At 31.0% G+C, this 27,439-nt stretch overlaps 1 protein-coding gene across 1 annotated transcript in view; it reads right to left on the bottom strand.

The window, feature by feature from the left end:
- Positions 1-21,871, bottom strand: part of LOC137932891 (uncharacterized) — a 66,258-nt gene extending 44,387 nt beyond the window's left edge. The window contains exon 1 of the mRNA XM_068776578.1: positions 21,792-21,871. Coding sequence (XP_068632679.1) covers positions 21,792-21,852 — 61 coding nt within the window. The 5' untranslated portion in view covers positions 21,853-21,871. The remainder of the gene's footprint in view (positions 1-21,791) is intronic.
- Between the last annotated feature and the right edge of the window lie 5,568 nt (positions 21,872-27,439).

The raw sequence follows: 27,439 nt of genomic DNA, 5'->3' as shown, positions 1-27,439 counted from the left end.
CAATATCATTTATTTTATTTAGAGGCGTTTGGAAAATTCAATACAATATGTTTTTTAAGAGTCTAAAACTAAGTTGCAATTGCAAAACGTACGTTACGTTTAGGTCATCAAAATTATTCGCTTCCTTTCCTACATTAAATAAAAGCGACGTGTCATCTGCGAACAGTATAATTTCGCAAAGGTTTTGGGCTAAGAATGGCAAACCGTTTATTATATGTTAAAATTAATAATGGCCTTAATGTTGGACCCAGCAGGACATTTGTTCTTGCTGCACAACCTGATGACTTTGTTATATTAATTTGTACAATTTGTAATCTGTTATTTGAATATCACTCGGGTGCAGAACCTTTCGCTGATTTTTAATTTACATTCTATTATGTTGTGATAGATGCAATCAAAGGCATTCGAAAGGCTATAAAAATACCGACGACATCATTTGAATTCTCCCATGCCTTATGTAAATTGTAACAAAATGAGGCCTGCGCTATTACTAGTCCTTTTATAAATCTAATTTGTTGGCTATGAAATAAATAATTTGAATTGAAGTACTCTAGTAACTGTTGAAATTCTTTTTATTAATATTTTTGTTGACGATGGTAGTTAAGAAATTGCCCTATAATTTGAATACTCATCCTTTGAAACTATTTCAAGTAGGCGCTTAGTTTTATTGTGTTTAAAGAGGTCAGAAAATTTCTCAGACTTTATACAATTGTTAAATTTATATGCTGAGGTGCTCTGAAATTAATTATTAAATTAATCAATTTAAGAGATACACTCAATAAGTTTTCTTTTTAAATAAATTCCTTTTTAGGTCTGAATAACAAATTATTATATTTATAAGGCAAAAAATAAAATATGAGCTATAAAAAATAATAAAATTTAATGAAAAGGTTTGACGATTTTACAAGGGATGTTAATATAAACGTGTAATTTCGATAACTTTTTTAAAACATGAGTTTTTTTTAATTAATAGCCTGTCATTCAATTATATTTTTTAATTTATTTAATTTATGTTCTCTAGTTTTTTTATATAATATGTTTCAAGGCAAGTGATGATGTAAGACGGGACGGTCTCCGATTTCACGGGGCATATGGATTCTTTACACTTAAACACGAACGTTCCGTTAGTGTCGCTACAATGACCCCCATTGTTTAGGACTAATCCTCAGTGATCCACTTCTGGTCCGCGGCGACGATGGCTCGAGACATCGTCAATCGCTTTTTAAATCAAACTTGTTTATATTTCGGTGACTGGTATAAATAATAGCAGTTTGTTTGCTCTCTGACTAAAGATAAATAAAAGCGATTGTTAATTAGATTTTTACATTATAGCTTATGTATCGCAGTAACTAAAGGCACTATTTTTACATCTAATAGTTATCTTATTGAAAAGTGATTTATTATAATATTTTTTATTATTTATTATAATAAAAGTTTATTTTAAATATAACTGATTGTTAAGGTGTTTTCCAAGTTAGAATTATAAATTTAAGATCATCATTTTATAAAGAAAAGCTTTATATTCATCCAAAATAAATCTCACAGCAAAAACAGTTTCTTAATACAATACATTGATCCTTTCCTTAAGACATAGATAGATACTTCTCGTTATATCAATTAATTCATCAGCTAGGGCGCAGAAAACAAATTCGGATCGGAACATTTAGCGACTGACCTAGGCGCTATGGTAATACTTTCAGCTGTTATTTATTTAACATCAACAATTCACATTATGAACGAAATCGGTTCTATTAAGTAAGGATACAACAATATCCTAATAATTTTCAATGAAGAGGAAAGCGGTAAGACAGAAATTTTTTAAAGTAATTATTTAAAGTAATGTTATGTGATTTTAAAGAGTAAATTTTTATCTGATTTCCGTTTTAGCACGGTTTATTTACATTAACAAATTTAATAAATGTAGCCTATTTATTTAATATCGCTAACGCCTTTTAATATTTGTAATGAAACAATAACAAGAAAAAAAACAGATACACGATTGTTCAATGAGCATTTCAGGAAATTCTTTAGAAGTTATTTCTCCCCAGCGACTTTAAATAAATTGACCAATTCACGTTAGATTGCAACACATCTGCGCAAAACGAATTGCAAGTTCAATAGAACCAAATATTGAGAGTTAACTATTCCCATTTTTCTTCGCTTTGTTGAAGAAGTCTGAAAATACCTTCTTATTTTGTGCTTCTCAATTCGTATTTTATATTACTACAATATATAACAAGAGTTCAGGGAGACCACTTGTCAACGCGGCGCAGCAAGCGAGGAAACGGGGAACTAAGCGTAGCTGCCAAAAGTACGTGACCTTAATGTATATCAATTCTGTCGTGATTTATACGAGGAGGGATCTCTAAAATATGATATAAAATAAACATTGACAACCGAAACGATGAAATACGACGAGCCGTTGTGATTTAAGGGCGCATTTCACGAGATTTTATGGCGCTATAAAATCAGCGCACGGCTTGCGAGGCGGGGCTCACGTATTGCACAGATTTGACAAAACAGACGACGGGCATTTATTTGTTCACTAGGATTTTTTTTAAAAGGTTTATGGAGTAGTGCCAACTTTATAGTCGCCGCGCGTTGTCCGCTTACGTCTGACAGAGTAAAAATTGAGACTAGTAACTCAATTTGTCGGAAAATTGGTTCTCAGGTACAAGTGGTTATTATTATGCTTTATTTGGTATGTTCTGGGAAATAACCGGTATGTCATTTAATATAGTTATGTACGTTTAAGATATTTTATATAAAAGAGTATATACAAACAAAAACATTTTATTTGTATAAACTAACGTAATATTTTTAAGTTTTGAATCGGGAATCGAAGAGATGATTTACGTTATTCTGTTTTATAATTTACCGCTTAATTTTGTTTTATTAAAACGTCACATTAACAGCGATATTGTAATCATCGAATTCAATAATTATCTGAACTTTAATAATATTAATATTTTCATATTTTTTGTTATACTTAATAGTTGGTTACGTGTATTTCAAATATATCAAAAATAATTTATGGTAACTACACAGTAATTTAAGTTAAAAAACTGAGAATAAATATCTTTTAAAATTGTTAAGTATTATATTCGATCAAAAATTGCAAAGCAATTACATTGTGCCTTTCTGTGTGTATACTATACATTCAAATTGGGCTTGCGGTTACTTTAACTATTCCGTCAAAATACATATGCATGATTTATTAAATAAAGGAAATATTGTAAAAAAAATATTAATAAATTTAACAATATTCCATACATTACTGCAGAACGTCATATTTCCACCGATTTTTGTATTATTAATTAGGATTTGAGATTCATATTGAGATTTTGAGATAAGTTTTGTATACATTTCATGTTCGGACTTTGTAAATATGATCATGTTTCCGAATTTCACGTTAAGCTCAATTGTCTAAAACGCATCATTTGGCGATAATCTTAAACATTTGGTTGCAACATTATCCACAAGAAATCTATTATTAATAATCCGGTAAAAATTACTATAAACCTAAGTTGCGTAAAGCTTTTGCTTTGGTTATCTGGATATTATTACTATAATAAGTTGATTAATAGATGTTTGCGTGTTTTTTTTTAAGAAAATTCTGTAAATTTAGAAACATTCTCAGAGCTGCTATAAATGAATATCAATAACAGGTAATTTTCTTAGAAGAATGTAACTCTTAAATAAATAAGGCTTTCTTAAGTTACTTAAAAATAGTAGACTGAATCGGGACCTGGAAGTTTTTTATCATGCAAAGTCATAATGAAACAATATTTTTTGGACTAGGAAAAAATGATAAATTTTTTCCGGAAATATTTGGATCGCTTATAGTTGTCCAGGGAATTGAGTTTGATTTGATCAGTACCTTTTGCTTTAAAAGTGAAAAATTCTACTTTTAATAATTTTTAATGTTTATATGTTTAAATATCATAATATTTAATATTGGCTGAAGATCATAATAGGCCCTATCTGACACAACAAATGTCTTAGTTGATAGTATTTATACAAAACGTTGAAAGCGATTAATTATTTCAATATCACAAGTTTTACAATAAATTTTGCGTTCGTTTTTGTAGTTATGAAAAGATTTTTAATTCATGTACAAAATGCTTAATAAAAATAATTTTGAACCTAAAGCAGTTATTCTTATTAGATAATTCAAGTAATATATATTGAACCCTGTTTAACGTTTTTTTTTTACCACACTATGAGTATAATGAGTATTTTAATAAGTAAGATAAATTAAGTACAAAAAGCTTTAGGGTTAATAGCTCATTTTTCACTAATAAGCTTTAAGATTTTAGTTCTGTTCCTTTAACCTTTATAAAGTGATCACTCCGGAATATTACATTAATTTATTTTTTCTGTTGAAATGCGGCATGCATTATGCCAATAACTTCTTGAAGAACAAAATATGCAGGAACAATTTATGAAAAATAATACATTCTAATATAAAGTAATCCGAATTTCGAAAACGCTTTTTATTACTATTACCGTCGATTTTTGGATAAGGTGTAACAAATAATAACTGAGCAAACAAAGCATTCACGTCTTCAAGCTTTTTTAAACATATGTCTAATCAACCTGCTTAAAAATATATTTTTCAAACAAAAAGTATGAAGGGAAAACTAAAATATGAAAATGATTCAGACAAACATTTTTCCTGTAATAAATGAGGAGACAAATGGTGTATAATCAGCGATGTTAAGCTTCATTACATGTACATCTAATGTGCACAATACGGAGGCGAAAATATTTTCTTTTTCTTTTAATGAAATTCGAGTTCATTAGAGAGGAATATTTTCTTTGAAACACTTTCTGAATATTCTTTCAATTTTTAACCTTTTCCACTTTATTCTGGTGCCTATTCAATTTTGTCTATACCCCTATCTAATCATTTGATTCCGTTAAATTGCTATTAAAAATACTGCACTCCTTAGAAATTAAAATATACAAAAAATTATACATATAAATTAATTGCTGTTGGTTTATGTCAACGAAACTCAATAATCGCTGGATAGAATTGGCTAAAGTTGATGTCGAAATATTTTTGAAAGTCCAGGAAAGGTTTCCATATTAAGAAACATACAAAATTTAACAATTTATGTTTTAAATACCAACTATTCCTACTTTTGAAATATTTTAAATCTTTCTTTTCGGGAATAAAAAAATGTCATTTACTTGTCAAATATTTGTGAGTGTATATTAATATAAATTTTTCATAACTTAAGTATAAGGTCTGATCTCTGTACTCTCTTTTGATGAAACAAAATAGTAATGTTTCTGAAATGAAAAAAGTGTAAAAGCGTGAGTGTCAGTTAATTGACGAAAAAAAAATTAATAATAATTCGATTATTTAACATCTTAACATCAGTTCATGAAAACTTTATTTATTGTTATTATAATTTTGAAATGCGAATAAAAGGCGACGTAACTTAGGTCGTCGAAGTCAATCAAGTATACGCCATGTTACCTAAAGGGCAAACAAATACCAGCAAAGGACAGATAATGATAATGTTGTGATGGTAATAGATTCAAGTTCGGTAACTTTACCGAGTAAGTGCTCCAGATCGTGCTCATTAGTTTCTGGTGTTTAAAATAACTCTAATCATTTCTTAGCCAAAAAAACTGTGTTCCTTGTTTCTTCTGATATGGTCATTTATAGCAGTGCAGTATATCAGTATACAGCAAATTGCGAGCAAAAACATCTGTTGCAAAATTGGAGGAGAAACTTGTAATAAAATGAAATACACTCGTCAATTTTCTAGCTGATCTTTTCAATGAATTACTGTACGTGTCTTTCGTGGTTCTACGAATTTGCCCATCAACATAGTATATCCAACAGTAGATTTCGCCATACACACGACGGTTTATTATAAATTCATTAGATATTTTAATATTAGAATAAAAATCTCTTTTTTCTATCAAATAGTGTTTGCATGTTAGTTACATCAAATGTTGCGTGTATTCTTGCATGTCGCTTCCAATCTAAATAGCCGGAAAATTTTTCAATCTTGCCATATTTTTCACGTAGCCATCAATAATAATGGCATTACGGGGTTGGATGTAGTCTTCATATCAAAACTGCCTTTGGATTAGACGGATGTATGTCGATCGTTTAGTCGCAATTTTGACATACATGTCAACTGCAAATTAACGAAAAAGCCGTTGTTAACATACCAAAATATACTATTTACTTCAACGATCATATTTATATATAACTTAGATACATTTTACTTTGAAAATATTATCAACCAACCATTTCGATATTAAAATGGTCTGGTAAACCGCCTTTTCGATAAACCTTTTTAGCCTTTGTTCCGACAATGAAGCACAATTTCTCTAAGAAAAAGCAGAGAAATTTCCTGCGACAACGGCAATAGCCATTTCGTTGACCTTACATGCACACCATCAGCTTTAATGACGATAATTTGACTGTCCCATGGTATTCGATCCAATGCTATTCTGCCCATATTTAATAAGTCGTATTTCTGATGCAGAAACGTTTATACTTCTTGGAGAGTGCTTCGCATTACTGTTAGATTATGAGCACTTCACTTATCAGCTTTAGCATCTTGATTTTTCTTAAATTAAATTTGCCAAAAATAATGATTGCGGCTGATTTGTTAGCGGCTGCAGCGCAGCAAGTAGATGATAAATTGTTTCTTGTATTTTATACATGATTGTTTTAAATCATCCGAAGTAATTAAATTAACCCTCCACCAGCTCAGTTTTCAGAATTAATTACAGATTACTGCAGGTTTTCGGGGCTAATGTTTGTACTAGATCTCATAAAAATCTGGAACTTGAAGTCGTCCTTGGCAAAGTAGTGACCGCATTGACGGAAGAAATGCGACAAAAATAGAGGCAAATATTTTAAATACTTTTTGACTTAAATTAAGTATTTTTATAAGTTTTTCAAGTAAAAAACAAAACTCTTAGTTTTAGTTTTAAAGGTTTTCACAATATTTAAAAATCAACCTTGGTCCGACTGCCATCAAACAGATTTAATATGCAGAAACAAAATGCGTTACATTATTTTGAATTAAATATTAACTTATTTAATAATGATTTTTTTACCGTTTTAGGTTAGATTATTACTGTTGAAATAAACAAGTTGCGCAAACACTGTTGAAACAAACACGCACAGATATACGCACTCTTGTGTACGAGTGCGTGTGTGTTTTGTGTACAAGAAGTAACTGGTAAGGTGGGCAATTTAAAGAATATTGACAGAATTGTTATTGATTTTTTTACAACGCTTATTCTAGCACTTTAATTAACCGCTCCTTATTTTCTTTTATGCAAAATTTAAAACTTACCATATACGTTGGATATTGTCGCAAAAAAAACATAAAATTTGTGTTTCAGTACCAACGACAGATATTTCATTTTTTTAAACAAAGAGAAACCAATATTTTAAGAAAAGTACATTAAAAGTTTTACTAACTCAATATCAACAAACACAATTGGCAATCAGGCAACTTAACGAAGTATTTCGCAGTATTTATGGATCAATCACCGCGCTTGTTCACGATCATTCATTCGGTACGCAGCGAGCGAGGAGGCTCGAGCTCGTGGTACGGAATAGAGAAATTAATTTGACGGCCACTCTTGCATAACTTTGTGACGCTAGGCAGACTTTAAATTAACTTTATTACCGAGTCGAATTTCACTAATTAATTTTACATTATTCCACCACGATGACAAAATTTGAGAATATACGTATAGGGAAATAAATTCGGATCCAGGCAATACTAATTTATCTTTCTTTTGTTTATTTTTACTTTTCTTTCGTTATCCGATTACGTTTAGGTTCATTGCCTAATGTACGCCTGTTCAATAGTATTCATTTGTTGTACATCAGATCTTCTTTTACGCGTTCATTGGGCTTGTATAATTTTTAAGCTTAAAACAAAATCATTTTTTAGTTATTCGTAGCCTTCTCGTTCAGTGCGCTTGTATTTAAAACTGAAAAAGTAAAATAAAAATTTAAACTACCGAAATTTAAATTTGTCTCAATTGTCTTAAAAGAGACCGCTGATGGTAGATGTAAATGGAATCGTGCAACATTTATATTCTTTTCACGATCGGTGATTAAACCAATAGCATCTACAACATGTCACCGAAGCTCGAGTAAGTCATACATCTCGGCACAAAAATATATTTTCCCCTAATTAATAATGTCTGGAAAATATTATTTATCACCCGTTCTGCAAACTACACATCGCTATAAAATTTTTTCTCCTCGCTTTACTTTGTGAATGAAGGCCTGGTTTTTTAAAATTTATTGTAGTTATGTACAAAATAAATATATGAAATATATAATCTCGTCTCATTAGCTACACTCGAAAATAAATATATATAGTCTCATCAGACTAGTTCATAAACTATCTTTTAATGTATTATTTATTTTTTAATAAAGATCTTTAATGTGAGAAAATTTGGTTAAATAAAGTATCTTGACAGCGTCCACGCCGAGCTGTACTTAATATGGTTATGTGTTTTCGTAACTGTTGTTATATGCAACGATATGTTTCAAGTGAATGTAAATCATAACTAAATTTATTCCTATAAATTTAAATATATCTACTCACTGTTATCGCATATAATATTTATATCTTTAAAAAGTGTTTTTATAAAAAAGTAAACGCTGTATTCATATTACTTATAACTATTATATATTAAAACGAATATACCCAAATAAAAATCTTAGAGATAGTCGTTAAAAAATAATTGACGGGGCAAGTACAAAACTTTTTTTAAGCTTGTAAAGGGACAACAATTTTATTTGAACGATAAAAAGACTTCAATAACTTAAAGTAAATCGTTAATTAAGTTAAAAAGAGCCGACGTGACAGGTAAATTAGTACATTTTATCCTTTTCCCAAACGGCACAAATCTTTCTTGGCATGTTAGTAAACAAGATTAATCCAGATGCCGAGCGCGTTATGAAAACCTCAGATGAAACTCTCGGGAAACCGTGATTATTATTTTTTATTCTATCTAAAATTTTATTAAAAAAACAACGTTTTATTTTCAAAACTATATATTTCAATATTTGCATTATTTGTTATATGTATCAAGATATATAACATGGTTTTATTGTACATTGCGTTTTTGAAAATCAGTTTTAGAATCTATTTTAATTGAGAGTTTCTGACCGAGTATATAACAGTTATTTTATGTACTCAGCCAGAAAAAGAATTTATACATCTAGACTTTTATTTTTTCCTATAAATAAATAATAGTATAATTTTGTGTGGTGAACTCATACTCTAAGACTCTTTTTAAGTCATCTTTTTATAGTTATTATACTGTGTAAAGATACAATAACGAATATCATTATTTCGTCTTATAGTTTTTACTTTCAAAAGAGCAGTAATTGTAATTTCCGTAAATGTCACGAACGTATACATTGCAATAAAAATATTTTGATATAATAGTATAAAGTAATATTTAAAAAAAAAATTCCCTTTAATTCTTGAACAAACATATAACGAATAAATGCTTCACCTTATGGTGAAAGGTGCCCTAAACCGTGCGCCGATACACAAAGTTTTTAAATAAAAATTTCTGCATTTTTAGGTATAAATATACAGCTTGAATTAACGAGTGTAAACAATAAGTATGAAAAAATTGAAGAGGTTAAGTAAAAGGTAGATACAAAATGGCAAGCTTGCGAAATAAAAGAGTTGGCTGCAAGCTCGCTCGTAGTTTTCAGTTGACTGGATATTGATAGCGCGGAGGGCTTGACTCACCAATTTATAACGTCGTCGGAAATAATGACAAAAATATGGTTTTGACGCTCAAAAACTTAGAGCAAAAAATTGTCTAATAAATTTCATATTAGAAAAACTCTGCTTAATACTCTGATTTAAATAAAACATTCAAGTCAAAAATGATTTAAAAGACAAAAACCACCAACTCCATTATTACGAAAACATGTGAGGGAATACATGAAGATAAAATGAAAAGTTAAATATGTCTCCCGCTCGCGGCACACACAAATTAAATAAATCACTAGTGAGACGCGCATATGCGTAAATCTTCATGTCTATTTAACATGATGAAAGAAACCAAAAAAATCCAAATTGCTTGAATTTTTAGGGATTTTGTACAAAATCTAGTAGTTAATTAAACTTCTCAATTAAAAATGTAGCGTCATCGGGTTTTTTCTACTAGTCCTGCTTTATTTTTTAGATGTTTTCTAAAATTGGTTAAACAATGTATACGAAATGTAAGAACAAAATTTTTCCTTTAAATATAAATCATAACTTATATTTTTACATATAAGTCAAAAAATACGTCCTGAACATTGATTTAAAACTATTAGGTGTTTTAATTCATAAAAAAATACCTGTGAATTAAAAAAGTATTCGAAATTGTGGCAAAAATTCACTTGATACTACTGTTATAAGTCGAAAAAAAGAAATTCATTACACTAATAATCATTTCGATCATATTCCTCCATTATCTTATTCAAACTACGCTTAAATAAAAACCTTGCTAGGTCCTCCCATAAAAATCCATCTACATATATGTCATGTGGTACATTAAGTAAAAAAGATTTTTGAAAAAATTGAACTACAGTTACAAAGATTTGTATTTATCATAGAAATACAAACCAGCTTTAAGTTATAACATGAATTCCTTCACCTTTAGGCAAAGAGTCTTCTACTCCACCTCTGCCACTAAAACAACTTCAACCGCAGGAGAATAGAGACAATGTATTGAAAACTAACGATGGTATTACAGCTGTGAGAAACTAGGTGATATAGCCAGTACATGCCGTGATAGTATCGCTAAAATTTGAATTGAGTTTCTAGGTATCATCTCCACCATTTAATGATAGGAAAATAATGATGTAAGCTGCTTTATTTGCGATAAACAAGGTCACATCGCGATATATTGCACCAGCAAGGATATTATAAACGCTAGCACTACACGGACTGATCTTCAGGAGGTTATCTGCGTCATCATTCTAGCTACTAGACAAATTCCTGGTCATTTCATTAAAACTTCTAATGGGAACAATATTTTTCTTAAATATTAGTGTCGAATATTCCCCGGTATAACAAAACTTATCCGAAAGCCTTTGAGCGCAAACATAAATTTTAACACACAAATTTCCCCAACGGTTTCGTCCCAATGTTATTTAATTCAAGTAAGAAAAGGACCAATATTTAGCCACTTCCGCACATGCAGTGGTAGTCGTGCAATGAAATGCACCGCCCGCCAGCCCGCTGATAAATGCGCATGCGGCAAACAATGCGAATCACACAACCGCCACCACCAAATCACTCAACACTTGTTTCACCCCTCCACGGGGCATCTTCAGGAGCTATGTTACAACAATTAGTGCCAAACACAGAGTCCTTGTGTTTGGCACTAATCGGCACTAATTGGCACTAAGCGGGCTTTGTTAGAGAAAACCACTTTTTATCAGGATATGGCTTGTAGATAGATAACTTTTGTCACTCCGGATGGGCAAATTAATATTGGACATTGGACTTCGAAATGCACCTCAATCGATCCGCGAGATCTTTTGCAATTGTCTATATAGACTATAAACTAAGAGTCCATGGATTCGTTAATGATACTTCTAGGACGTATGACGTGCGTTTGGAGTGTCGGAAGTGTCTTCGGACTTTCCCGCATCCCGTAGTTGCCGATGTAGTGTCTGCCTTCTTGCACTGAGGTGCAAGAAAACCCTGCGATCAGCGTTTGGAGTATCGGAAGTGTCTCCGGACTTCCACCCCTCCCTTAGTAGCTGACGCAGACTAATGTTTCTAACTGTTAGAGAACGTCTAAGGTCGTCCCTGAGAAACCGGCAGTGAACGCACGTTCAGTCTGTGAACGTTCGCAGAAAACCTCAAGTACATCAAATAGCAAAAAAATCGAAAACTATGTATTGCAAACGGCCCTCGAAAATCTGTATTTTCACTTTTAGTTTCCAAATATGAACACTTTCAAAATTTTGTACAAAACTTTATAATTTACAGAATGGCCATATCTTATTCGAGGAACATTCAGAGGGAAATACATCATATACCAATTTTTGTTGGGCGACGCGTCGCGATGTAGAGCTGTTCACTACAATCAAGCAAGTAGATGTGACAGTCTTCTTCTGCGCCTGTTATGCTTCTGTCGTTGAATTGTTAAGGTGATGCCCGGTGACTCACGTATTAGCGCTGTTATCGCAACTACTTTCCTACGCATACACTGATATATAACCTAATTTGCTACAATTGTAACACCGTCAGTTTTTGTAACGGAGTGCCTTTACTCTTTGATGATTCGATTTCATCATACAATTAGTATTAGTTATAACTGGATTAAGGCTCAATAGGTTAAAATAGATGCGTCACGCGTCACTCCTGTCAAAAGTTGTTCGGCCAGCCGCCACTGGTATGATGTCCTTGTCCAGACCGTTCTTAATTTTAATTCCGTATATCATTTTCATAACTACTAATAACGTTAATAATGCTCATAACTATAAACTGCAACCTGAATATTTCAAATAATCTTAAAATAACACATATAATACACAATTTCTGGGCTACTATCTAGGTAACTGTCAATTTAACAGCTAATTTAGATACTTGAAGATGTAGAATATCATAAAATGACTTCCTTTCTGTTGATCAATTCTGTTATTTAGTCTGAGCTAGTACTAGTTTCACTAAAGTCTGTGTAAGTGGACTGCCTTCTGACTAAGCTCGTTTTCGCACGTTCTTAAGTTAGATAATTGTATTTTATCACCAGAGTTGAATCTTTGTAACAGTTCGGTTTCAATCGAGATTCACTTTTCAATTGAAAATTAAATATTAAATTTGCTTCAGTGAGGTCATGTTACCCCATGGGTTCACTGTGTTTAATGCTATTTAGTTATACTTTACCTTAGTATAATAAGAATGTATCGTATTTTTTCATTAGATTCATTAACGTCGTGACATAGAAAACTACGATAGAAACTTCTGCTCAACTGTAAACTGGAGACGCACAAAAAATACATGCAAAGTTATTTTACTGATATCACAACTTGTAAAATATAAAATAGCTTAATAACTCAATGTGAAATTGTAAAACATTTCGAAGTTAAAATTTCTTTTAGAGTTTACTAAAAAAAGTATAAAAGCCTTATCAATAAACAATTTCACTAATATAATTATAGCTCATACTACTAGAACTGTGAATAAATAAAGAAGACCAAATTCTGTTGTATTTATACGAATTTTTTAACAAATGTCACATTATTAAGCAGAATTCTTATTGTCGCAAAAGTAACGTTTGTATTGGTGATACGTCTTACTGCAAGATTATAGAAATGACTTTTAAAATACGACGCATCCGGTGACCGACAATAGTTATAAGCGACATAGTACTTAGTATTTCATATTACTAAGAGTTAGTTATACGATAGGTCTTTAATCATCTATTAATTGTCATTACCTAAATTAAAAGGACTTTCAGGAGGAAACGATCATTAAAAATAAAGATTTGAAATTGTAAGAGTTGGAATACGAAACAAAAACTTAAGTAGGAATTAGAGGTATAATTGGCGATTCAGCGCGCATAAGCGGGTGTTAAATTTATTTATAAACCAAAAACGCCTTTTTGAAGTCGTTTTTTTTCAGTTCAATATACAGAAAAGAAAAGAGAGTAGTTTATATATTAGTTAAGAAGAAAAAATATTTATACAAAAAAACCTTTTTTAAATACTTTAATAATTATCATTGCTGTTAATTGCATAAATGCAGGAAAAAGAAGAAATAAGCTAAATGTATAAAAAAACTCAAGGCATTTCGAAGTCCTATTTACAACAAATAGGTCGACTCCCGATCAGATATTTTCTTCTGCGGGTTAGTAAACAAGATTATAGTTTTATACCTCGACACCAACGAACCTATAAGTTATGAAAGCAACACCACTCACCGTCTACTTTAGATGCCATACAAGACCCAGAATACTTTTAAATTGATTCGCCATCCATTTTTATGAATAACTTACTCGGAAAAAAATTACGACAAAGTTTTAAAAATCCATTATTATCAAATATTCTAGTAATTTTAATATTGAAATAAATAAACTACGTACTATAAATACGTATTACATTATACTGTAAATTTATACAAGTAATGTATATTTCTACAATTAATATTAATATAATAAATAAAAAACAATCAAGATCTAAACTCAAAATATACTTAACCCTTGTATCCAAACCTTCATTTAAATGTTAGAATAAATGATCATAAACATACAAACTTATATTTTATTACCTAAGGCAAACCCAAGTACAAAAGCAAAACTTAAGTGGCCTTAGTGGACCAAGCTCAATACCCTCTCAAAATGTGAGGAGGCATGTGCCCTCCGGTAGAGCATATAAAAGTTGCTATTGTGTTCTGCATACAATATCTTGTTATTTATCGACGTGCTTTGATTGAAAACTTTTGGTGATCAATAACTAAAATAAAATTAGTCGCCATTGTCTTGTTAGAAATATAATTTAAATTATTATTGAATTATATTTATTATGTACAGATTTATTAATTAATAAATATTGATGGAATAGGAACAATAAATAGATAAAATTGATTAATCCAATGTGATTTGTAACCAAATACATTCGATGCGTTTTTTAAAGAATTTAAATATAACACTTCAACGGTTTTCTTAAGGAAGAAATTATCTACGAATATATTTTGTATAATCTGTAGCAGATCCATGACACGGAAAATGACAAAGTGTTTTTGTTATGCATTGTGTGTAGAAAGACAATCATGATCGACAGGTCGCGGTAAAATCGCGCGGGGGGCAGCATTGAATACCGATGACGGAGCAACTGCGCGGCTCGCTTCAATCTCTATTCCATGCATAAGTAATGGAAAAGTACGGGAGATATCGCCCCGATGCAAATCACATGCCGCACTAAAATATTGTTCGAACAATATATTTTATGGTAAGACTTAATCTGTTCCAACATATGATCGTTTAATAAGTATTTTGGTGGATTATCGTAATAAATAAATTAGCAAATAATAAGAGCCTATTTTAAATTTACATTTCTTTCTCTACTTAACCAGTAGCTTCTAATTAACTTGTGCTTTCGTATGTTTACTTATACATGTAAAAGTAAAGAAACGAAAAACTATGTAATAAGCTTCAGCACCAGTCGTCACTTTAAAACAATGGAAGTTTTGTTATGTTTTCAGCGCTATAATAAATCAAATGCGTAATTACTATTGTTGTTGATAATTTCAAATTTATTACGAATTCTAGCGTAACCTTAGTACATTGCAGATATTTCGTATTTTATGTTCAGAAAGTTCAGAAAGCATTGTTTCAAATGGCAATAATTTATTAGTGTTGTCTTTGAAAACCTTCTCTAATATAATGTGTATTATACGGGGCATTTCATAACGATACGTTATACACATTTGGATTAATTTTGCAACGTTTTTTCTGGGAATTTACTCGAGGAGTTTGATAGCGATGGATGAAGTGTTTAAATTTAACATTTTATTTTCATAAGAATTATAGGTTTTGCAAATAAAAACTACATCTCAAATATTACATTGTTACTTATGAAATTGCTAATTTGCAATACTATTTCAAATTTGAAGTCTAATATTTGCTGCTTAAGATCGTAAGTTACTGTTATAGTAGGATATTCTAATTAAAAATACATTTTAAATTTAGTCTACAAAACTTGCGCTCTCATTGCGCCATTTCATTTTACTATGACATCGTTTTGTTTGCATCTATGGAAAATAAAAAATATAGCGTTTTTATTAAATTCCATCGTAGACCCAGCGATGCAGAAACTGCACTTTTCTCTCTTAGAAACATCTTTAACGGATCATTGCATCAACGATCTTCAGGAACGAATTCAGTTCAACATTCCCAGACTTAATGCCTACATTAAATATGTTATGACAATATATTCCCACTGCTGAGATACGAAACAATAAAAAAATGGATAAACGATGTCATTAGTAAATTTCAGTAAGATATTTCTAAGCACTGCATGGTACAATGAAAGTGTAAAAATATAATAATTAAGACGAATAATATTAACTGGATTAACGTGCTCTGTGGGACATATGAAGAGGATCGCATTAAGTGATAAAACAGGATTAAATAAATCGGTTGTTAATTTATCACTTATATCAAAAAAAAAATATTTCTTTTTTTTGGCATAAGGTCAGATGTTGAAACGGTTGAAACGTACCGATAATGTAACGAAACGAAACGGATGGTATCAAAGTATCTTACTGAAATTGGAACCCAAGTTTTGATTTATAATTATATTAACTTTATTAAAAATATGCCCAGAAGAATGCACACAATTTTGACAGCAATAATAGAAATAATATATCACTAATTATGAGAAAACTAAGTTCGGAATAATATTAAATTGTTATAGCGGTAATCAAAACTCTATTCATTATAATCAACTTTGATTATAATAATTGTTACAGCTCATTTGTTGTTGATCAATGAATACATTATCCGAAATCAATGGTTTCGAAAATAACAAAAAATGTAATTGTATAGTAAAAAAACGCGTTAGCGAAATTCGTTTGACTACATATGAATATTAATAATTATTCTGTCCTGGCACACTTTATAAAGCCAGAAAATTTAGACTCCTGTCGCATTACAAACAGAGAAAATTAATTAACGTAATATATTTTAGAGTGAACATTTTGTACAGGTTGATTAGAGGCCAGTATGCTTTAAAGATTTTTAAAATTTTATTTTTTTTACAATGTAAATATCTGTTACCCAATTTTTTGTCTGTAAACAAGTGGGTCCAATGATTATTTTGTACATAAAATAAACACGCAAAAAAGTATGCAACTTATGAAACAGAAACCTTTTCTATTTTCTAATGATAAACTTGAGTTCAACAAAAAAAGCAAACTTTAGTTCAAAAACATTTACATGGGATATAAAAAAAACATCCTTTATCCTTGAGTAGTACACTAAAATATCTAAAATGTTCTAAAGTTACTAGGAAAATTTATGTTATTTGAACACTATATATAATATTGTATGAGAAAGTTTAACTACATTCCTCACTAACGTTAATAATTAATTAAAATAGTCCTAAAATAACATCGGAAGAACAATGTGTGGGTACATTGTATAATTCATCTATTTACCTTCCTATTCTTTGTTCAATATTATATTTAAATTAATTTTGTTTTACTGTTACAAAAGTACTATTAAATAAAAATTAGAGGAATAATTTCAAAGAGTGTATCATTTTGTTCAACAAATATTGTAAATAATCATAGATAACCCCGTGGAGCCCGTAATAACTAGTTATTATTTGTTGCTTTATATAATTCACTTTAAGTTAAAAAAAATTCAATGTAGTGAGAATCGTACCTCCTAGTACTTAGAATGTACTTTAAGTAACTTAACTATAGCTTAGAAATTGATAAAAATATGTTGGAAAACCTATAAAGTTTTCACACATATCTTCAATCAATCAGTACAAAAAGTTCACTCTGATATATGACATATTTAATAGTTTGTCTATTGAAATTAGACACGAGCCTATAATTTCCGGAGGGCATCAGCCTATACGAGAAAAGGACCACCCGATACAGCGCAAATGTGATGACGAAATACCATTAGATATTCAAAGCGCTTCAAAAGTTCTTCGAAAATCTATAACACCATAAACCACACCCACACATAGGTAAGCTACACTGAAGACCTAAGAGTATATCCTGACGTTACGTCTAGCCTTTTTTTTTGTCCCCCGCCATTGGGGACTTCTCATTCCCCCTATCTGGTGTGGGGCAATGACTTTTTTATTTCTTAATATTTTTTCATTCATTCACACATTCTTGTTTTTTTTATTTTCTTTCTCACCTTTCATTCATCACATTATCATTCATTCATCTTCTATCTTTCGTCACAATGCTAGACATTGTTCACCGTTTTCCTAGCTTTCTTATCTCCTTACTTCCTTCGCTTCTTAACTTTACAGCAAGTTCTTCCTAATCTTTTAGAGTTTTTATTTATTTATTTATCTCTTTCATATTTGTACACCATCTAAGTTTTTACATTTTTATTAGTTTTCTTAAACTTAACATTCTTACTATGTTTTACATTCTGTCATCCTTTTCGTTTTTTGGTATTTCTGACTATCTATATTTATTTGTTTTTATATATTGCTCCTTTATGGACTATGAGAAAGTCTTTGACCCGTTCGAATCGTTTACATGTAACGTAGTGAATTTAATATCAAATAGTAAAGCAGGGATAATATATATAATATTAATTTTCTCAAAGCATGTGCATTCCTTGCTTGTCATTGTTACCTTTTGTTGTTTTAATCACAAACGTTAATTTTTATTCTTTATTATGTTTGTTATCGTTATTTTACTTAAATGTTTTATTTATTGCTCTTAATACTACGCAAATTTAACAAAATCATGTAACTTTTTTGTAACCATTTTCATTGTTTTACCGCAGTCTTGTCTTGCGCGTGGAATACAAAGGTAACCAAACGAGCAGTTTGCGTGGTAATAGCGTATTTAGCACAGGCAACAACTAGACTAATATCCCGTTTGAGCTATACATGACTAGGAGTAAGTAACTGCAAATTTTTCGTAGCAGTACTTGTACAATTTGGCAAGAAATTTATTTATGTATTGTCCAATTTTTAAGACATATTATATGTTGTTAGCTAAATAATATTCCCATGAATAAAAAAAATCATCATAATAGTGAATCTTATCGCAATCGCGAGCGACGAATCTAACCCCAATGGTCGTTATTCAGTTATTTAATTTAAAATATATTAGACACAAAAAATATATTTGTAATGTTTAAAATAATATTGTATAATGCAATAACAACCATGAGATGCGTTATACTGTAAACAATCATATTCTAAATCATATATCAATTCAAATTTACCTTTATAGCATTCCACACAAAATTATGTTGTAGCATAATAAGGTAATAAAAGTATTGGACCTTTTTATGTAACATTTGCAATTGGATAGGCTTCCTTGGCCGAAATAACATGAAATAAAAATATCTATGTAATCTTCATAGAATAACTTGATTACCACCGCAGTATTTGTAACTGCCACCATATAGTTGCGTCTAAGTATTGCTAGAGTTTCCGTGTTATGGCGTTTGTACATATATCAGGTGCACAATATCACGGAACACATCCACGCTAAGCAAATTATGGGATCCGTCACGGAAGTCATCTTCTTCAAAGTAGCTAAAGCGTTCGATAAAGTCTGGCATAAGTTTAACGATTCTGTAATGTCGGACCGTTACTTATTATGTATACGAAACTTTCTGAGCGATCGAACTTTTCAGTATTGCATTGAAGAATTCTGCCCCTGACAACACTCTATTCGAGCAGTTGTGCCCCAAAAATCAGTTCTATGGCCGGTTCTATGCACGCTCTATACCAATGACATACCACGTGTCAAAGGTGTAGAGCTAGCCCTATTTGCAAACGACACCTGTATCTATACTTGTGGTGACGCTACCCAAACCACACCACATCAAACGCCTCCAACCTCAGCCAACGTCTTAAGACAATGGTTCAGGAAGTAGAGAATCGAAATTAATCACAACAAAAGTGCGGCAATGCTTCTCGCGAAGCACAGCCGTTTTCCTCCAAACCTCATTTCGCTCATAGGCAGACCAGTTTAATAGGCAAAGCAAGTCTACGTAATTGCTATACCTAGAGATAGTATAATACATATAAATTGTATAAAGCAAACTGTTTTTTATTTAATTTTTTTGTACCAACTTATAAAAGTTAAAACACTTAAAAACAAACTGAAAAAACTTTCTAACTATTAAGGGAAGTTTGTATAATTAATATAAAGCCTTTTATTAATGACATATTCCCAAAAGATAAAAATTGATCTAAGTATACGCTAGAGAATTGTAATAGCCCTGTTACAATTTGCAGTCAGGGAACTGGTGAACAAAACCTTAAGAAAGAGTTTTCATTAAATCGTTACGTTCTGAATTGAACAACTATTATTATATAATGATTTGAGCTATAAGTCATGTGTGTGTCATAATTTCAAGTATCCATTATATGAAGATAATGATATCGATACATTTGCGTTCAAAGCGTAATTATTTATTGATTTTGATAGTTATGAAAAATTAATATTATATTAAGTCGCAATTAATCTTCTATACAGATTGCAGAGAAATTATAAAGGTAAGGAGGTTTTTGTTTTTTATGACATAACAAAAAATAGGGAGAAAACTTGAATTTACAGCAGAGGAGTGCAGTGCAAATAAACAAACTTTGCCCTATTCGTTCCGATCCAATGCGGCTCTGCGTTGGACACTGGAAAAGTACGGTGAGATCTGAATTACCTAATGTGATTTTAATTCCTTCTCTCGATAACGGAACGGTAAAGGAAATGTTTAAATAAAGCGATATGTCCTATACTGTATTTTACCTACCAGCTCACAAGATTGAATTTCACTAAATAAGATCTATAATCTTCATCGTTCGAGTACGTTTCGGACAAAACATGCGTAATCGATTTCGAACATTATTGTTATTACAAAAAACATGGATCACAAAACAAAACGATAAAAGCTACAAAAATAAATATTCCAATATTAAAGATTACATATTTCTGCAATGTAGTATATAGATATGCGCAGTTCCTACTCTTACAAGTTTTTAAACTTAAACATACGTGAGTTGGAGTAAATGATTCCGACACTTTTTCTAACAATGCTACCGCTTTTCGAAGTGGATAGTAGCAGTATTCGTTTCAGAATTTATAGCTGCAATCCAATAGCAGAACTTATTCACAATGCTAAACGCGATACGAATGACAACCCAATAAAGAAGGACCACTTGCGACCAGTGATTTCATTGTGCATCACTCTTGATGACTTATAACCTTATAGGTGTCCCAATCCAGCGAAATGGCTCAGACATAAATAGTTACTGTTTACAGTAACTACGCCCGAAGCAATCTCCTTAGAGGCTTAGTGACTTGCCTCCGTGTAGTGACGTGTCTCCTTAGTGTTAGCGCCTTCAGAGTTATGCAACGCAAACCCAGTTATAAATTCTAACGCGCCGACGGCATATTTCATATCAATGAAAAAATAATGTATTCACTTTACTTAAACGTAAGTTCAGTAAAGTATTATATGAAACAATTCAACAAACATTATGCGTTGGAAGCAAACTAGGAAGTACCACGAATTTATTTATTTTGTCTAGTGAGACAAACAAAAAACCGACATCACGATGTCTATGGTACTTTACAGAAATACAATTAAGCTGATTCGTTTTAAAAAAAAAGTGTTGATCACAGGTGTTAAAAAGTGATAAATTCATTTTTAATCTTTTGTAACTGAAACCAGAAACCATTTTGCTCCTTTGTGTTGAAATAATAAAGCATTCTTTATTGACTAAAATAAAATATAATGAAATATACATTAAATTATAGAATCATGCGCTATTATTATTGATATTCTGTTAAATCTCTTTCGCAGCATATTAAACAATATTGCAAAAGAGAATTGAATTTGTTTCCTACCAAGAACTTAACCAAATTTAGGTAATCATAAACAAAGTCAATAAGTAGTATGGTAAGTGACGCTTAAGATAACGTTGCAAGTAACCCACGGCGACTACTTTATAATTTATTGTTCTGAATCGGCAAACGACACTAAAAATGCTTTGCTTATTCATGTTAATTCATGCAGAGTAATAACTTTAAAAGCAGACTTACCTTTACAGAGAAGTAAAACAGTAAGACCAAAAGTAACCGCGTGTCCATGATGTGACGTCATGCTTCTGTTCCAGGGCGCTGACAACGGATCCCACGCAATCACAACACGCGTAGAATTCTTCTCATACCGAATACTGAAAAATTTTTTTTTACTTTAATCGCCATCGTAATTTAACCAAAATTATTTTGACTGTTAAAGAGAAATAAATGGAATAAAATATTATTGACGTACGTAGAACAATGTAAATTCAATTTAGTCCCCAATAAAAACAGCTGCACAAATACAATACACCAACACAGATTGTTATTCGAACATATGTTTAATTTCTGTTATATCAAGCGATCGTCCCTTGAGGATTGAACGGTAGAAGCATTATGCGTTATCTCTGTTATATAGCAGTTTCTCAAAGAGTGTTGAAGCCAAAGGCCAAAAAGTATCAAGTCCGCGTCAAAAATATTTTACATAAGTCATATGGAATACAAACTATCCCAATAATATCTGCTCGTATTTACTTTCATCAAAGTCGCAAAAATTAAGACAATCTCAATTCATAAAGAATAACTCAATTAGTTATTTTATTAATATCCGTAACAATTGTTGCGCTGGCTTACGGATAAAGTTTAAATAAAATGTTCGAGAGAGTCCTTAATTGGGCTTTCAACAAACATTAATCAAGTGGCATGTCGGGGGGAGAATTTCGATGCCGGTCCGGCCATCGCTGGTGACGGATGGTGCGCGCGGGGCGCATCCAGCCCGCATGCGTGAGTGCAGGCTGGATCGCGAGCTACACTTAACGGCTAGTAATTACTAGTTTTCTTCAATTACGGTTGTAAATTAAAATTTAAAAATAACAAAATTTTATAACAATATTTTTTATTCATTATTTCCCTTAATTGACACTTTATGAATATACAGGATGGAACATATGGTAGTTAAATACATTGGTATTATATCTCCTACCAGTGAGCCACGTTTGATTCATAGGTCGGGTTAAATCCTGTTTGCCTTTATCCATAAAATAGAATTTTCAGAAATAGGTAACTTGTGTAATGTACCTAATGCATCAATAACATTGTTACGGCATTTTTTTCTTTTACCTCTGTCCTTGTGACCATTGTATGCATTGTGTGCAATAAATGTATTTATTATTATTAGAAATGAATTTAAAAAATGTTTTTTTTATTTAAGATTAGATAGATTAGATTTTTTTTAAATTAACCTAATCGTGTAATGAAAACTATCAATGTAAATGCACGAAAGTCTAGTATCTTTGTGTAAATTTGAAAAGAGAATATGTCAATTTTATCTGAGATTTAAAAAACAAACTTTATATTGATTAGCAAAAATTATGCTTCACTTTTATGATTAAATAATGTTAAATCTGGTCATACAGTTAAAGCACCCATATGATCATAAAACTCAATATATATATATAAATATATATATATATATATTGATATATATATATATATATATATATATATATATATATATATATATATATATATATATATATATATATATATATATATATATATATATATATATATATATTGATACTAATGATATGTAATTGACAAATAAAAAAACCATACACTTTATTGTTTAAGCATCTTCCTCGAATATACTTAAATCAATGGAACTTTTCTCAATAAATGGCCTCGTTAGTAGTTTGGGTAGTATAACAGGCACAGATATCGTGAAATCAATAAATAAATGATCGTTATATTCATTTACCATTAATGATTTCTTATTTAATGATCTTAGAAAATAATCTAATCAAATCTATATGATTTGCAAAATTCAATATTTCCCTTCTAACGCTTTCATAACTTTTAATGACGTCCAAGTTACACTTAACGCTGTACAGTCATTGTTAAATGTATAACAAGGTTTTGTTAATTTACTTTCACCAATATTTTTTTCAGTGAGAAAAGTTGATATGGTAAAAGCAATTTTCGCAAGGGCTCTTTACAACAGGAATCTTAAGGTCTCTTTCATATAATTTTAATTCTACTAATTACTTAATAGGCCGGAAAAGTCTTATTGCGAATAGTATGTTGAGATTTGTTGTAATAATTATTTAGCTGCGCTGTTTGCATCTGTATATATCTCAGCCGCTTTTGGCGATATAAAATAGGCTACGTTTACAAGTTCAAAATCTAGTTAGTTCACTTTTGTTTCGAGCAAGTTTTTATTTGTTTTTCTTTGTAATAAAAATAATAAACCTCAAGTCTGAACTTGATAAAGGAAGTTTAATTTTAAAATTTGTCTTCAAAAAAAAGCATCGCAAGCCGCGAAATAAATTGCGATGTTTGTAGACTTAAAACATTAATAGAATAACATAAAGTGTTTTTAGTCCAGGAGCTTTCTTACTAAAGATGCACATTGTCCTGGTCGCGCAGTTACAAATGAAATGGACGTCATTTTTAAAAAGTAGATCAAAATTTGGCATATCAGTAATGACAACATTGAGGAAATAATTAAAAACAGACCACAAAACAGTTGTGTCCCATTTGATAAATATTGCGTATACAAAAATTAATGTACAACACAAGTATATTAAAAGATCTAATAAATCGTTAACTCATTTGTAAATCTATATTGAGACGTATTGAAACCGGACTCTTTTTGAAGATATTGACGAAGGTGATGAAAAGTGGATCACTTACATCAAGCACGTGTGAAAAAGGTCGTAGTCGGAGATCGGTTAGGCTTCACAAACTGTGGCAAAATCCGGGTTGACTCGCAATAAGGTATGCATATGATGGGATTCAGATCTCTAATGCAAATAACTGATAAGTTTAAGCTAGAAATTGGTGGGAAACGGCCGGAATTAAAAAAAATAGAATTGTTTTTGCCTCTCAGCGATGATTCATCTGCCATGAAGCCTTGACCTTGTACCTTCAGATTCACTTGAGGTAACGTTAGGTTAATACCAAGAAAGCACTACCAAAACCACTTGTCGCGTTTTTTATCAAAATATAAAAATTTCTATACAATGTTATTTTATCTCTTCCTACAAGATCGAAAAAAGTCATCGTACAAAAAGGCACTTAAACACTTATTTGTAAATAAATTTTGAAAAATTATACTTATACTTATAATTATATCATATACAATTCCCCAAAGTTATTATTAACATTCGAAATCAAAATTCTTTGACGGAAGATGACATTTATTAAAATGAGTTGACTATTTGAATTTTCTTCGATATTGTAATTACTTCCGCATGTTTTATAAAGCCTACTAATTATTACTTTCTACGTTAATATGGCTATTTTTTAAGAATCTTTTAGCTTCTATTATCCACATAGGATTATTGACCGTGACTACTTGTACACGTCGTAGGAGATCACGAAGGTGAGAAACTTGTTCGATACCACAGTAGTCGAAACATTACACCTCGCTAAAGACCTGCATAGATGGCGTAACATAGTGCACGAAAACTTTCACTAGAATCACGTGCCTTTGCAGTGATGGATTCGTATCCGCAAGGAGGAGCAATGACATCCTTCAAATTAAAGCTACGAAGATTTTTAACCTGATCTTAGTAGAGACCACAACGAACTCAGACGGGTTTTTTGTGGTCACAAAGTATTTTATAGAGTAGTCGAACAATTCCTTCTTTTATATGACTTTAAATATTTTACACACCAGATTTTTTTAAATTATTCGTTTAATGAACTTCCTAATTTGGCTGAATAATAATTTAGAGATATAACTTGAAGTGTAATTCAATTTCGTACACCGCCCACCAGAGCTTTAATAATTCTATAAAACCAAAAGAAAGATATAACAAACTTATCTTTATTTCTAGTGCTAACCTAATATGCATCGCTTTTTTCTCTTACATTTATTAATATTCTTATGCACATAAACCGTAATATCATATCGACAACGTACCGTCATAATATTTTCTTCACGAAACATTTCTCTAAAAGTCTCCAGCTGTCATGTTATAGATTGCACATACAACTTACTCTCTTTTGTAGCATAAAAATTGTATCGATGTCAGCAGCGTTTACCCCATACAAGTTACTCGAAGTCTATAATGCTGTGAAAAGTAAAATAGACTAATGCAGCTGTCCTAACAAATGTTTACCTAGTTAACTGGCTAAATTATATCTAGCTAGATAGGTTGTCAACTGTAACTTTTTTTAGATTTTTACAAGTTCGGCCCAAACTGACAGGTGCGAAATGTGTGAATCATATTGCATCGCCGCTGCTCACAAATAGTCAAGAAAGATGTCACCGGGAAATCCGCATAAACTAGAAGCAAAATTCTGAAAGACGGGTCACCAACCAATTTGCACTGACTTCTTTCGATGGATTACGTCCCGTACCATCATTCTGTGAGAATACTTTTGCCCCAATAGTGAGACTGATTTCTGTAAAATTGTTATTAATGACAATAAATATAAACTAACAGGTCATTTTTGCAAAAAATGCAATGTTTACAAATCTTTTTCAAGTCATCCACTGTCATTAATAATATAGTGTATATATGCCGTATAATATTAAGATAAAATATCGAATCTTATAATGATACTATCTCTTTACAGAGGTAGCTTTTACTACGATAAAAAACTACTCACTAAATTTCATTCGCAGGTTTTTTATTGATTGAGGAAGGTCGTCACATTTAGTTTTGTTTTATATGTTTCGTCAAATTTACACATATTTTTGTAAATCAAAAACACCATTGTACGACAATACAGTGGTATATATTAAGTAATCACATCTGTATTATTCATTACGACACATAATTATCATCGCATACGTATAATGGAGACGTAATAGATAACCGATAGAGGTTATTTTACTATGCATTGAGCGGGACAACTGTTTGCTTAATTTAACCAAAGGCTTGCCGTGTTGACCCCTCGATAATATTGGCCGGAAAATTGTTATTTTGTGATTTTGGCATTTGGTTTTGGTCAAGCTAAATTAAACTAACCGCACCACGCATTATACAAATATGAATGAAGGTTCCGGTGTTAAACTCGTGAATATACTCTTTATTAGCACTAATTCAATTACCTTTGAAATACAATTATTTACACAGTGACCTTTATGAGCAGACAATTTTTAAATGGTATTGATATAATTAATACCATAAATCTACGGAACTCAATCAAAGAAAGTTCGCTGTTTAAATAATTGATGTTAATAACATTTTACAAGACGTTATTTTTAAAAAATTAAAAATTAACGGCAATTTAGTCACGCACCAAAAAAAAAAAACAATTTGTATGCTATAAATTAATTTATAATATTAGGGGACTAAAACACATAAGTTACTTGTTGAGGGTGCCGGCTCAAATTTGAACGTGCCTATAAATAAAAATATCGAATTCGTTGATGCGGCTTACGCGACAATGCCTCCGATGAACTTCGGGTGGTCGTCCAAAAAAATGACCGAAGCCAAACGGTGTGTACAGAAATAAGTCTTAAAAACAGTAGCGTGCGCCAACGATCTATAAATTGTAAGCGCGAACGGGTTTGTAGTCGGGAATAATATTAGCTATTAAATTATCTCTTTTCTTGTTTACATTGAAATTTGTTTTAAAAGATTATACTATAATTATAATATATAATAGAAAAGTTGACTTGCACCATAGCGAATTAATATCACAAACCATAT

Source organism: Battus philenor, unplaced genomic scaffold, assembly GCF_028537555.1.
Source record: "Battus philenor isolate CCGP_79_NKW_IND1 unplaced genomic scaffold, ilBatPhil1.0.hap1 SCAF_12, whole genome shotgun sequence".
In the NCBI taxonomy this organism is placed as follows: Eukaryota; Metazoa; Arthropoda; class Insecta; order Lepidoptera; family Papilionidae; genus Battus; species Battus philenor.
This window is presented reverse-complemented; position numbering and strand designations above follow the sequence as displayed.